The sequence below is a fragment of the Hipposideros armiger genome, unplaced genomic scaffold (genome assembly GCF_001890085.2).
Source record: "Hipposideros armiger isolate ML-2016 unplaced genomic scaffold, ASM189008v1 scaffold_523, whole genome shotgun sequence".
Lineage (NCBI taxonomy): Eukaryota > Metazoa > Chordata > Mammalia > Chiroptera > Hipposideridae > Hipposideros > Hipposideros armiger.
The window spans coordinates 92,060-105,940 of NW_017731873.1; the positions used below are offsets into that span (position 1 = coordinate 92,060).

Genomic DNA, 13,881 nt, shown 5'->3' on the forward strand with positions numbered 1-13,881 from the left:
TGGGTAGCTCATACTTAGGCGACATAAAGAGATCATAAAAACCACTGCTCCATCTGTCTCCCCCACTAGACTATACTCCTTGAAGGCAGGGATTGTGTCGCTTGCTCAGTATATATACTTGGTTCTTACACGGTGACTGGCACAAACGTAGTATTCAAAAAATACTTGATGATTGACAATAAATGAATGGAGCACAGAAAGACCCCAAAGACCATAACATATAGAGCTCTAGCTCTTACAATGAGCTGACACCACTAACTTCCCACATAGCTGCGAACTTTGGCCCTGAGATGCTCCAACTGGATCCTGGAGCTGTTTCAACATGGTCTGTCACCTCTGGGCTGTGGTGGCCCTGAAATTCAGTCTCCACGACAGGGTACATCAGAAAGACAGATGTTAACAAGATGCATGTGGAGCTGCTATATTGCAGTGATACATGTGGTGGTCCCAGGTGGGAGAGAAAGCCCAGATGCCAAAGCACAACTTAAAATAACACACCGTTTGTGTGGGATGTGGTAAACCACAGTCATCAACAGACTGTTGCTAAGCTTCAGCAATTGCCCATGAGAATGCCTTTTGAGTTCATAACATTGTGCAATCCAGCAAGCAGGGCCTCAGCAGCACAGCTCACTTCCTAGAGAACATAGGACAATACAGTGTAGGTGCAAGGGATGTGGGCGGACAGCATAGCATGTGTGGGAGGGTTGGTTATTCAGCTGGCTTTGCAGTCATACCCATACACGTGGAGAGTCACACCGTGGCACATCAGAGTACGCAGGACTTCCTGAAAAAATGGAAACAACTACTTGACTTGGAACTGATGGGTCCTGGAAAAACACACTGTTTCCAAATAAAATTTTAAAAAATAATAATAATAGTAAATTAAATTAAAAAAAAGACTCTGGCAAGGGAAGTATCTCATGTAAGTTACAGCATTTTTTCTCCTAAAACAGAGTTTCTGTGTTGCCTAGTGGATGTTTTAAGAGCCTTACAGATGATTCACCTTTGTGACTTCACTGCTAAGGAGTGGTCCTTTTTTTATGTAAAAATGTAATTTGGATACCGGAGGAAGGAGGGAGTGAAAGATTATATGATAACCCTGTAATATAAGTTTTGTTTGTAAAATAGAATATAACGAGCCCGCATGCTAGGCTTATTTTATAAAACGTGCTAAAATTCATGAAAACATTGCTCAGTCCATGTTTATACCATTTTTATGTTAAAGCTTACTGGATAGCAATGGTAACAATACCCATATTATTTATTGAGGCTGGTAGTGTTCCAAACCTTTGCACACATTTGCATACCAATTCCATAAGGAAGATACTAGCTACAGCCCCGTCTTATAAATTAGGAAACTAGGTTCAGAGAAGTTAATAAATGTGACCAGAAACACACAGCCAGCAATTATTATGGGCTATTGCATGAAGCTCAAAATAAAACAATGTTTTAATATCTGTTTTAAATTATTTGGAATGTTCAAAATGCCACATTATAATCATTTAAATTATTGAGTAATGAGCATAAAATTATTAAAACTATAAAAGTATCACTACAATGATTTACCTTAAATCTTGTGAAACCAAAAAAAGTAAACAAAAATTTTTTTTGTCAAAGATTTTTTTTTTTTTTTTTTTTTAAGCTGAGCCATCCTGCTACCTGTTGGCAGCTCAGCTGCTGCTCAGCTCAGGCTGGACTCGAACCGCTGTTGCTCAGAGCTCAAACTCTTGAGCAAGCTCTTAACCAACTGAGCCACTCGGCCAGCCCAAAGATTTTTTAAATAAGATAGAATAAAGGACATCTCATAAATTAGAAATTAATATAACTGTTTGTCATAGTTTAAAATCCTGCAGCATGGCTTGCAGAGAGCATAAGATATATCATCAGTACAAAAATCAGGCTTCTGCTTTCTGCTTGTAGTCTCATCTTGCACCCAAATTGTGAGTCGCTTTGATTCTTACATAGAAGAGCTTCATAAATATAAAAACAAATTATTTACTAATTTTTTCATATCCCTCTCTTAATTTAGTGTTGTTCTCCCGACTTTGCCCTTTACTCATAAATGTTTGTGGTTTTCCAGGTGATTGAAATGAATGAAGTTATTGTAAAACTATAATGCTTTCAACTGGCTGGCTAATACTTTATATAAAATAAGCCTACTTTATCACCTTCTCCTAAAGAAGACAAACATGTGGCCGAAATAATTATTAACAAGCGTGGAGATATAGAAGAGGCCAGAAAACATTTCACAATGAATGCCTCTTTCAGGTGGTCAATCACTTGTCACTCACATTGATTATGAAATCCCAGCATTAATTGAAAGGAAAAAATGGAACTGCAGTTTTGTTTTTGTTTTTTCCTGTTTTGGCAGATTTTAAAAATCCTTTGTTTTTCACTTTTGACTAAATTTTGTTACTTCTTGCTTGTTTGTATTTTTGGAGATCATGCCTGTTCTTTTCTAGAACTAGAATTGTGTGTTTTAGAATATTAGCGTTGAAAGGGACCCTGAAGATGATCGACTCCACCCCTCTCATTTTACAGTAAAGGAAACACTTTGCTTGGTATTTCTTCATTTTAGGGCAGGTAAGGGTATCATCTAAATAGACATTGCCTGCTTTGACTTTTCCACTGCTAGTTGGACCAACCCTCGGTTGGCGAATAAACAAACAGGGATGAAAACAAGTTTCTAACGCCATCAGTCTGGCTGTTGGATTGTTCTTTCCCAAAATATTTTCAAGTAAGTTATAGACTTAAATGTTTGAACTATATTAATTCATTTCATTGAACAAAGATGGCTGATATCTTGTTTACTAAACATTTGATTCTTTGGTTACCGGTTAGATGAGCAAGTTAAGTGTTAACGCCCCATAGAGCACAATAGCCTATTATGGCGGTGAGTTGGCGCCCTCTAGCACCTTTCCGAGTCACCACTGTTAAAAAAAAATCTTTATAAAGTGTAGCTGTGAAACTAAAATGTTCTAAATACTCTGCTGGGTTCTTTATACTATCTCACTTTAATTTTCACAAAAATTGAATGACCTCGGTTGAAACAGCTTTGAAAGGAGATAACGCTAATACGCAATCTGGAGAGGGCCACTTCAGTTGTGAAGGGCGAGTTGTGGATAGGGAATGACTGACTTTATTGAGGGATGCAAGGATGAACAACCAGCCCTGGCTCCCTGGGAGCGCCCAGATTAGCAGGGAAGACAGAGCTCTGGAAAGGAATGTTGCAATAGACACTTTAAGAACTACTGCAGCATTAGTATATTTTTAATGGTGTGGGAGCCATGAAACAGAACCACTAACTCTGCTTGGAGATTGAAAACTTCAGTGAAGAAATGATATCGGACTGAGTATTAAAGGAGAGGAGTTTGCCAGGTGAAGAACAGAGAAACGTCATTCAAGGCAGCGATAAGAGCAAGTGAGAAGAGACACAGAACTGAGGAAGACCGTGATACGAGTTCAGGTACTACAACCAGGTCAGGGAAACGGGTGCGTGGGAGTGAGGCTGAGATGGGTGGAGCTAGACTAGGAAGAGCTTCTATGCCAACCTAAGGAGTATAAAACTTGTCTTCTTGACAATTGGGAACACTGGAGGTTTTCAACTTGAAAATAATGTAATTGGATTTCTTTCTTTTCCTGCCTTGTGAGTTGAGAAATATAACCCATATCCAGAAAACAAAAACAAATATACTGAACAAAGCATAATTATAAAGCAAACATTTCTGTAACCCTCACCCTGGTATAGAAATATAATATTGTTAACAACCCACCTCTCCCTACCCCAAGCATAATCCCATTCAAGCCCACTGTCTTTGTGATTCTTAATCACTACTTTGGTTTTCTTTATGGTTTTGTTACATCCTCAGAAAATAAAGTTTAGTTTTGGCTATTTCTGAATGGAATCATATTGACTATACCCTTTGTGTTTGATTACTCAACATTATGTTTTTGTTTTGTTTGGTTTTGTTTTTTTTTAAAGATTTTTATTGGTGAATTGGGGGGATGGGAACAGCACTGGGGAATTGGGGGAAGGGGGACAGACAAGTTGCTGTCCTTTTGTTCCTCAGTCTAGCTGTGGAGGACGTCACCTCACTGGCCCAAGCTGGCACCATCACTGCGCTCCTCCCTGGTGAGGCAGATCAGTCACCAGCTTCTGGACGGCCGCTCACGCCAGCTCTTGGCTAAATACGGTAGCCCACGGCAACCCACAACCACAGGGGCTGCAGCCTACGCCATCACCAGCGACTCACAGCAGCCCAGCTCCAGGTCTAGCTGCCGTTCAGCATCTTAGCTGCAGAGGGCAGTGCCACTGGCCCTCATATGTGGGATCTGAACCGGGGCCCTCTGGCGTCCCAAGCCAGTTCTTAAGCATCACACACTCAGCCAACCCTCAACATTATGTTTTTAAAACTCATCCTTGTTATCGCTTGTTACTGTAGCAGCGTATATTTTCATTGCTGTATAGTATTCTCGTTCACATATTTCAGTTTATTTTGCCTGCTGTTGTTGGATATTTGTTCTTTGATTTTTTTTGAAACCAGCTCTTGCCTAATGCAAACTATATTGCTATGTACCCTGTATCCTGTTCACATGTGAATAGTTTCTAGACCATATTCAGATATTCCTTTTTTAGGAAGTTAACTCCAATAGAACTGTGTGGCATAAACTCGAGCGGGGTGAGGTACTAAGGGTCTGGTCAGTGAGAGTAATATGAGAGGACCGATACGAGGGACAATCAATCCTGAGACAAAACCAAGCTTCACAGGAAATGGAGTGGCACCCACAGTTGACCCTGAATTTTCTAGCTTGAAAAACTAATCTCCTTAAGTGACTTAAAAATTCTGGAGGAGAAGTAAGTTTTAGGGTAAAATAAAATGAGTTCCATTTTAGATTTGAGGAGACTGCTGGACACAGAAGTGGAAATATCGGCTAGGCGATCAGAAATGCCTGTCTAGAATTTAGGAGATGAAGATTTGGAAACAGTTAACATACAGTTGGTTTTCAAAGCTATGGGAAAGGAGGAAAAAAATGAAAACTGACAATACTTGTTGAGCATTTACTAGGTGCCAGGCCCTATTCTAAGAATGTTATATGTATCGACTCATTTAATCTTCACAACAACCCAATGAGGCAGATCACATGATTATTTTCCTTTTATAGATGAGAGAGCTGAGGCACAGAGAGGTCAATTAGCTTGCTCAATTGTCACAAATCTAGTCAGTGGCGTCTCCAAGAGGAGATCATTTAGGAAGTGTTTGCCAAAGGATTGAACTGTAGTGACTACCAATATTAAAGGTTAGGAGGCGGGGGAGCCTTGCAGGGAGACTTAGATGAATAGTCACTGAGTTAGGAGGAGAGCCAGAAGAGTGCAATCAACAGCCAAATTTAAATTAACTTAATAATAGTAACTTAAGATTACTTAAGTTAATAATTAACTTAATCGTTAACGTAAGATTAACAATAAGGTAAGTACTGCAGGTGCGTGGCACTACTGGAGGAGGAGGTCAAATGCCAAAGTAGAGTCACAGATAGTGAAGCTCTCAGTCTGGTGGTCAGCAACACCTATTCAGGCTCAGGCTTGGTCCATTGCTTCCAAGAAAGGAAGTGAAACCTCTTTAAAGAATCTAATAAAATATAAAGAAAAGTAGTTATTTCCCTTTGGTTGCTGTCTACAGTTCAAGTAAAAAGAAATTCCATCCCTTAAGTACTTCAGTTATGTGTGGGTAGGGAAAGATGGCGGGGAAACTCGGAAGGTAGTGGGGAAGATGAGTGCTACTTACATACCAGACAGCTCTTCTAAGTAAACAAGCTGAGCTGGTCAGGAGGAAGTTGTGGGTGAGTCCCTGCTCTGGGAAGGCCTGCAGCTCCACCCCCACTCCCACCCCCATCCCCGTAACTTGGTGACACTGATGAAAGTGGGTTGCAGTGGGTGACCAGGTGGCCCTTCAGCTGTACCTGAAACTTGCCCTCTCTTCTCCTTGGTGTTGCTCTGTTTCTCTCTGGATAGACTTAGCTACAGGTTGCCACAAGGGTGGCATTTGAAATGTGGTGGGATTGCCATTTAACAAATGACACTCCTGTGCCAAGGAAAAGGTTTGATCTTTTTCTCTTTCTGTTTATACTTCCATAGGAAGAACGTTTGTAGACATTCAAAAATCTTAAATTAACAATAGGTTCCAGATTTTCAAATATATTCCCTAACATAAACAATGTATCTACAAAGTATAACATGCAGAAAAGTATTCTTTAAGATTAAGAGTGTCAGATTTTGTAAATTTACTTGTTAATTTTCACATCTAAACTTGGGTCTTGCACATACATGGTGGATACTTAAAAGACATGTGAACCTTAATTTGATTTTACTCCCATGGGTGGATCTTGGGGCCAGGACTGACATTTTGCTAGAATCTAGCAGTCATATTCCAACCAGGCCATCCCATTATTCTGAGTTCACGTGAGAGCTATAGGGAATGATTCTTAAGAGCTAGCTTGAACATGATTGCACGGAACTTTCAGATTCACACTATAAATGTGTACTTCCTTTCAAGAGTTTCGTTTGCTTTCTTTTCTGAGAAATGTTTTGTAGTTCCTGACACTGATAATGAGTTTGGAGAAACAAAAGTACTACAGTTAAAACTAAACCCATAACCATTGGTTTTTCTAATGTGCTTAACATGAGAATCTCTCACTCATTTCTTAAAAGCTAAAGTAAATTGATGTTCAATTATAGATTTTCAAAAGTGTAAGGGTCTTTCAAATATTAAATAGTCTACTCTCAGAGAAAATTCTTGAATCCCCTCCACACCATTAGTAAGTTATCATATTTCCACTAAGGGCTGAACTTTTGAGCCATGTTCTCTCAGAGCAGAGCTGGGTATCAAGGGCTGGGTGAACTTCAATAGACCCAGAAGTAGAACCACCCCACTTTTCCAGAGGTGGTGGGGGTGGATGGCAGGGTACTAGACTCAACTGCGTGTGCTGGGAGAAAATTCAGGCTGGCAGGCAGAACCCAGACTTTCATGGCTATGGGAACCTGTAATAAGGACAGAATGATCACCAGTATCTGGGGGATCCATGACTGGGGGAGCACAGTGGTGGCAACCCCAGGATGTAGTGTTTGGAGACACAATATAACAAGATAATAGGTCGGAATGCAGCTCAGTCTGTAATGAGTTTCAGAGGCAGGATAGTAAACTACATACTCTGGTCTATAAAGCCCCTAAACCTGACCTCCTACCTGTAGCTCTGCCCTCATGATGTGCTACCTTCCTCCTCAACCTCACTGCTCCCACCACCCTGACTTTCTTTCCAACCACAGAATACCAAGCTCCTTGGTATCCCAGAGCCTTGGTCATTCAAATTTCTGCTTAAATATCTTCTCCTCCTAGAAGCTTTCTCAGGACACTCTCTACCACATGATTCCATTATAATTATCTGCATGACTTGAGGACTCCCAACCCCCTCTCCCCCCGCCCCATTATCTGTATCTTCTCCACTATAATATAAGCTCAATGAAAGCAAGATGTCTGTTTGTCATATAGTAACGGGACATGGAGTAGAGAGTGGGAATGGAGTCAATGGAATTGTAGTAGATAAGCATGATATCGGGGGTGAGAGGGCAGTACATGGGGGAGGGGGTTGTTACTTTGTGAGGGTGAAAAGGATAACTATTGCATTGTTCTGTACACCTGAAACTAACAATAAAAAATTTTTTTAAAAAAAGATGTCTGTTTATCTTGTTCCTGTTGTATCTAATAATTCCAGGTACTTTAATCAGTGCCTAGCACATTCTAGGTGCTTATTAAACATTGAAATACATGATTGAATAAACAAATGAACTAATTAATAAATTGGCTAAAAAGGAATTACTCTATTTGGGATAGGGGACTGACAAGATAAAAGTTTCTATAACTAAAAATATTTAAAACCAAATCCTTGACTAAATAACTGGGGCCAGGGAGAAAAGGAAGGCTGTTGCCAGATGCAAAAGTCTTAATAAATGCAGAGAATGAAGAGCTGGAAGCAGGTGAGGATGGAGGTCATGCTGAATAGCCTGAGCCTCAGTGGAAAACGAACTATTGGAGAATGGTGGGAAAGCCCAGGTTTGGACATAGGCTAGGGAGAATGCCAGCCCTCCCCTCTTGCTTTGAGAAATGTGGGAGAATAAATAAACCTCACTTAAGAGGATGGGAAGATACATTTTCATTAGGTTACAGTTAAGGGACATTTGGATAAAGCCATCTGCAGAAATGTGGGTATACAGTAAAACCTTGGATTGCGAGTAAGTTGGTTTGCAAGTGTTCTGCAAGACGAGCAAACATTTCTAATATATTTGAACGTGGTAAACAAGTGATGTCTTGCAATACGAGTAGCTTGTTTCCGGAATGAATTATGCTCGCAAACCAAGGTATTCCTATAGTGGGATTTGTTCCTGATGGTATATGGAAAGTGTGGAGGAAGAGGCAACACCTCAGAAGAGGACGGGGCGGGGCGAAGAAGACTCTAGCAGTAAGAAGAGCACTCACATGAGGGACAAGGGAAGAAGGATTTTTCTTTTTTTGAGATGTAAGATTACAGAGATGATAGAGCAGAAGTGATTTGACTCAAACACAACTTTGCTGCTAGGATATAGGAAGCCTGGCAGTACCTGGTCTAATCTCAGAGAACAGGGCCCACTGTCCTGTACGATCTGGGCATGCTTCTGAAGACTCACGTAGTGAGCATAGCTATTCATCAAAATGCTTTGGAATGGCAGTCGTATGCCAGGCACTAGTGGTGGGAAGTAGCAAAGAAGGCAAGTTGAATTAAGAAAAGAATAATACATTTCTTGACCCTTCTCTAACAGGTCACTCAATTCCATAAGCTACTTTTCCCCCCAAAATAAATAAAGCAAACCTAGTGGATGGGTGTCAACAGCAACTGGTCCACTGTGACCTGCCCATCCAGACTCCATATCCAGACACCCTTTTTGCAGGAAGCTAGACAGCTAAAGGCACACCAATTCTCTTAAGGTAGTAGAGAATCAATGAGTCACTAAATATGATCCTTGGCCTAAAACTGAGCATTCATTTAGATTCTTAAATTATGTACAACGGTTATTTGTTATCAATTCCCAGAGTTGCGATGTAAGAGGTAATCCCTCACATTGAGTATTCATTTTAAAAGGCACACCCTATACATAAAGGTGCTTGACATATACTACTCAATTTACTCATCTCAACAGTCTTGAAAAGTGAGTGCTATTATCCTGCTTTACTACTGAGACAGCTGAGTCTTATGGGGCTAACTTATCTCTCTCAACTTATCTCTCTCTCTCTCTCTCTCTCTCTCTCTCTCTCACACACACACACACACACACACACACACACACACACACACTGCACCTAACTTCAAAGGCCCTGTTCTATCAAGTACATCTCATGTCTCTCTGGTGCCACACAGAGTAAGTTTCAGTGTCACGGAAGTGGTTACAGTTTGTGTCAAAGCAATGCTGCTTTGAGAAAACTACAGGTGGAAGAAACAACATGTTTGTTAGATGTAGCTGCAGTTTGAAATGTTTTTGATTCAAGTATTTTTTAACAACCATGTACCCCTAACCCCCAGTGATCAACTTGGTGATCACAGAGAAAGATTTTGACGCTCCTTCAGGTACTTACAGTGTAAGGACATACCTGGACAAAAAAGGAGGTAGAAGTCAATATATTTAGTTTAATGTTCTTTCTGTGGGAGATCAGGCTGAGGAGAAACCAGTCAGGGTGAATGACGCCAGGGGTTCTGTTCAGAAGGGGGACAGAAAGGGGACAGAACATCATGGAGGTACTAGAACTTGAGCTGGGCTTTCTTGTGAGTTAGCTTATGAAAGAGAAATCAGATATTTGCCCTTGAATAATGTCTCCTGTAAATGATCAGGTTTTTTTGGTAACTGGTCTCACTGGAGTTGGTTTAGAAGCTTGGAGTGGCAGCAATAGAGGAAAATACAAAAAGTATTGTTTGCTTTGGGCAACTGCATTGGGGCAAGAAGGGTAAGGAAAGTCCCAACCAACCAGGGGACTTTTCCTACCCTTCCTCCCCCAATGCTGGGTGGAAACAAAGGTTACAATGGAATGGAGTCCATCCTCAGTCAGGGTTCCTGAATTGGAAGAGAAAGGTCACTAGTGTGGCAGCCCCTGGAAGGGAGTGGTCAATGGTGTGTGTGCTTGGGTCTATTTGTCAATCAGGGCTGGTTTGGTTGAGATAAGAAAGTGAAAGCTCATAAGGCCAGAGAAAACCTCTTCCCTTTTTGGAAGCTGCTTCTTAGCAAACATCCTTAGACCCCAGCCCACCCAAACCAACCGAGGTGCAGGGCCGGGAAGAGGCAGAAGCATCCACAGCGCCCTGAGGAAGGAGGCCCATGGAGAAGTTTCGAGCGGTGCTGGACCTGCACCTTAAGCACCACAGCACTCTGGGTTATGGCCTGGTGACCCTGCTGACGGCGGGCGGGGAGCGCATCTTCTCCACCGCAGTGTTCCAGTGCCCCTGCAGCGCCACCTGGAACCTGTCCTACGGCCTGGTGTTCCTGCTGGTCCCCGCGATGGCACTCTTTCTCCTAGGCTACGTGCTAAAGTCGCGCACGTGGCGCCTGCTGACCGGCTGCTGCGTCCGAGACGCCCGCACGAACTGCAGCGTGCGCGGTGCCCTGGTGTGTGCGCAGCTCGGTGGGATGGCCTCAGTCGCGCCCCTCACGTGGGTGGCCGTAGCGCTGCTCGGGGGCTCCTTCTACGAATGCGCTGCCAGTGGGAGCGACGTCCTGGCGCGGCGTCTGTGCCTTGGACGTGACCCCGCGTGCGCCTCCCAGCTGCCGCTGGTGCCATGCCAGAAGGCCAGCGCTCCCGGAGTGCAGGACCTCCTGATGGAGCTCAGAGCCCAGTCACAGGTCAGGCGCTGGCGCTGGACGCGGTGGGGAGGAGCGGAGAGGGGCGGGCATCTGCCGGGCGGACCCGGTAAAGTAGAAATTGGTGCCCTTTTCTCAGATAAATGACACCGAAGACAAAGTAGAGTGGCTTCTTGCTTCTCATGAGCCGATAGGCAAATATTTGAAAAAAATGAAAAGGAGGAAAAGCACTCATACAGTCACAGGCACCTACTCTGTGCCAGACACCCCACTAGGTCCTTTACCTCCTATGTTATTCTCTTATGTCTTTAGAGCGGTCAAGTTGTTTGCCCAGCCAGAACAAGGCAGACGAATTATTACAATAAAATGGGTCTGCCTGGCTTTAAAGACAAACTCCCTACACTGCTTCTGGGAATATAAATAAAACTCAGAGGTTCTTGCAAATAAGTGCTTGATCATTGATTGGATTTGCCAAAATTCCACATTTTTTTTTGAGTTCTAGGGGAGTGATATGTAAGCATCTCTCTGGGCCCTTGATATGACTTGGAATATAACTAACTTGCTAAGCCAGCAGTTGTACTGAGAGGCTTGAGAAGTTACTGGTATTCCTTTTTCTTAAGTGATTGAGACCTGAAACTGTTGCTTGTTCATCATCATGACTGCTGAGTAATTCAAACTTTATCTGAGGATTTAAAATTATTTTGTACAACAGGTGACTAGATTAGTATTTTGTTGTGTTTTCCTAGGTCCTGGGCTGGATCCTGATAGCAGCTGTCATCATCTTCCTTCTGATTTTTACATTGGTCACCCGATGCCTATCTCCAGTTAGTTTTATGCAGCTGAAATTTTGGAAAATCTATTTGGAACAGGAGCAGCAGATCCTCAAAAGAGAAGCCACAGCGCATGCAACCAAATTGGCAGAAGAGAATATTAAATGTTTCTTTGAGTCCTCAGATCCCAAGGAATTCAACACCCCAAACATGAAAGATTGGCAGCAGATTTCATCACTGTTCACTTTCAATGTGAAGGATCAGTACTACAGCATGTTGCACAAATATGTTAACAGAAAAGATAAGAGTCAAAGTATCAGATCTGCTAAAGGAGATAGAGTGGACCCTGTTCTTGGCTTTGTAGATTCAGCTGGTTTGAACATCACTGACATGTCCCTATGAATGAATAGAGAAACTTTCTTTTGAGTTATTGTTTCACTTAAAAAAAAAATAAACATTAGGGGCTGGCCAAGTGGCTCAGTTGGTTAAGAGTTCGCTCAAGAGTTTGAGCTCCGAGCAACAGCGGTTCGATGCCTGGCCCAAGCTGAGCAGCCACTGAGCTGCCAACAGGTAGCAGGATGGCTCAGCTTAAAAAATAAATAAATAAAAATAAATAAATAAATAAATAAATAAATAAATAAATAAATAAATAAATAAAAATAAACATTGGGATTGTTTATAATAGCTTTCGTCTTTTTGCCTTCCAAATTGTGGAAACATGGAATTTTAGATCTGAAATAAAATTTTAGAACTTTACCTCTTTCTTATAGTAATTATTAAAAAAAGAAGCAAGGTTAAATGATTCACTCAAAGTGACAAACTGGAACTAGATCAGCAGTTTTATATCCCTATTCTAGGGTCCTTTTCACTGAATAATAATGCTGCTTTTCAAATCAAAGATTTTAGTAGCAAAAACAGTGAAAGAACAATTGAATTTCAGACCTTTCTTTTAGATTATCTGTTGTTAATTTCAATATGACTTTCTTGCAGGCAACACCTTGCTTGGAATCTTAAAATATTGACATTTTATGTCTCAAATATAGTTACTAAACAAAAATACAAAAATTCATCATGGAAAGAAAAGTAAATTTTTTTAAAATGCAAAATTGAAAAACCAATTTATGAAAATTGCAGGCAGTAATTATTGTTTTCAGTTTGTAAGATCAGAGGGAAATTTTAAAAGCTGTTTATTATGATAAATTTCAAATATGCACAAAAGTAGAGAGAATAGTATTATGAGCCTCTATATAGTCATTACACAGATTCAAAGAATGCGGAAGTCAGATAAAACCCATACCATACAAATAAATATAGGCATATAAATTGTAACCTGATTTAGATTAGGGGAAGACGGAATTGGGGAAATGTGTGAGAAACCAAAGTCTGTAAAGTAGGAGAAGAACATTTCAGTTTGCAGGAACAGTATGTGCAAAGACTGAGATGAGAAACAGCAGAACTGGAAGACTTAAAGATAAGTGGGGGGAAATGAGCAAGGGACAGATGGTGGAGCCCCTTAAAGTCATGTAAAAGATTTTGGTTTTCATCCTAGGAGCTCTTCAGAAAGATTGATCTGCTTTTCTTGTAGAAAAAGGATTGGCAAGGGGAAGAGGGAGAGTCCAGGTGGAAACGAAGAGACTAGTCAGGACGCCACAGCAGTGGAAATAGGTGGGAGTGAACTTGAACTGGGTTGATAGTGATAAGGATAGAAAAAGGAGATAGATTCAAGGTAGATTTTGATTATAGACTTACAATTCGTTGATGGAGATGATGCAAAGATTTGTTGGGAACAACAATATCTACAGATAAATCCTGTTGCTTGATGATGCGAGGATTAACTTTTCAGGGGACATTAGATTGTTATTCCTGCCCATTCCGCAAATTTATGGCTATTTTGTGCATTTAAAAAAAATGCGATATGAAAACTTTAAACTGTAAAACAATTGAGCATGGATTAGCCCTTTTTCCTCTCTTGGCAGACCCTTTGTTGCAAAGGGCCATTAAAAAGTACTAGTCAGCAGGGCTGAATGTCCTGTTATTGAGTCATATATAACAAGAAAGTTTATAGCAGAAACTTCATGGTCAGCGTTTTTCTATTCCCTAATGAATACTTTTGAAAATCATATCATGACTACTTTCATTTTTGCTTCCTTTATTTTATTTTCCAATTTCTTTTGCATATTCTTCCCTTCCAATACTTTTTTTGTTCTGGTCTACCTTTTATACTTACATCTTCGATAG

The 13,881-nt window shown here is 41.1% G+C and overlaps 1 protein-coding gene across 1 annotated transcript; it reads left to right on the forward strand.

The window, feature by feature from the left end:
* The first annotated feature begins 10,228 nt into the window (after window positions 1–10,228).
* CALHM6 (calcium homeostasis modulator family member 6) lies at window positions 10,229–12,149 on the forward strand. The gene is made up of 2 exons (XM_019668276.1): window positions 10,229–10,915; window positions 11,620–12,149. The coding sequence occupies exons 1-2, from the start codon at window positions 10,394–10,396 to the stop codon at window positions 12,043–12,045; spliced, it is 948 nt and encodes a 315-aa protein (XP_019523821.1). The 5' UTR covers window positions 10,229–10,393; the 3' UTR covers window positions 12,046–12,149.
* Window positions 12,150–13,881: the final 1,732 nt, after the last annotated feature.

Bases quoted from the DNA above. Each gene is read 5' to 3' on its own strand.
- CALHM6 (XM_019668276.1), top strand. From the start codon at position 10,394: ATGGAGAAGTTTCGAGCGGTGCTGGACCTGCACCTTAAGCACCACAGC. The intron at 10,916-11,619 runs GTCAGGCGCTGG...GTGTTTTCCTAG, and splicing joins AGCTCAGAGCCCAGTCACAG to GTCCTGGGCTGGATCCTGAT.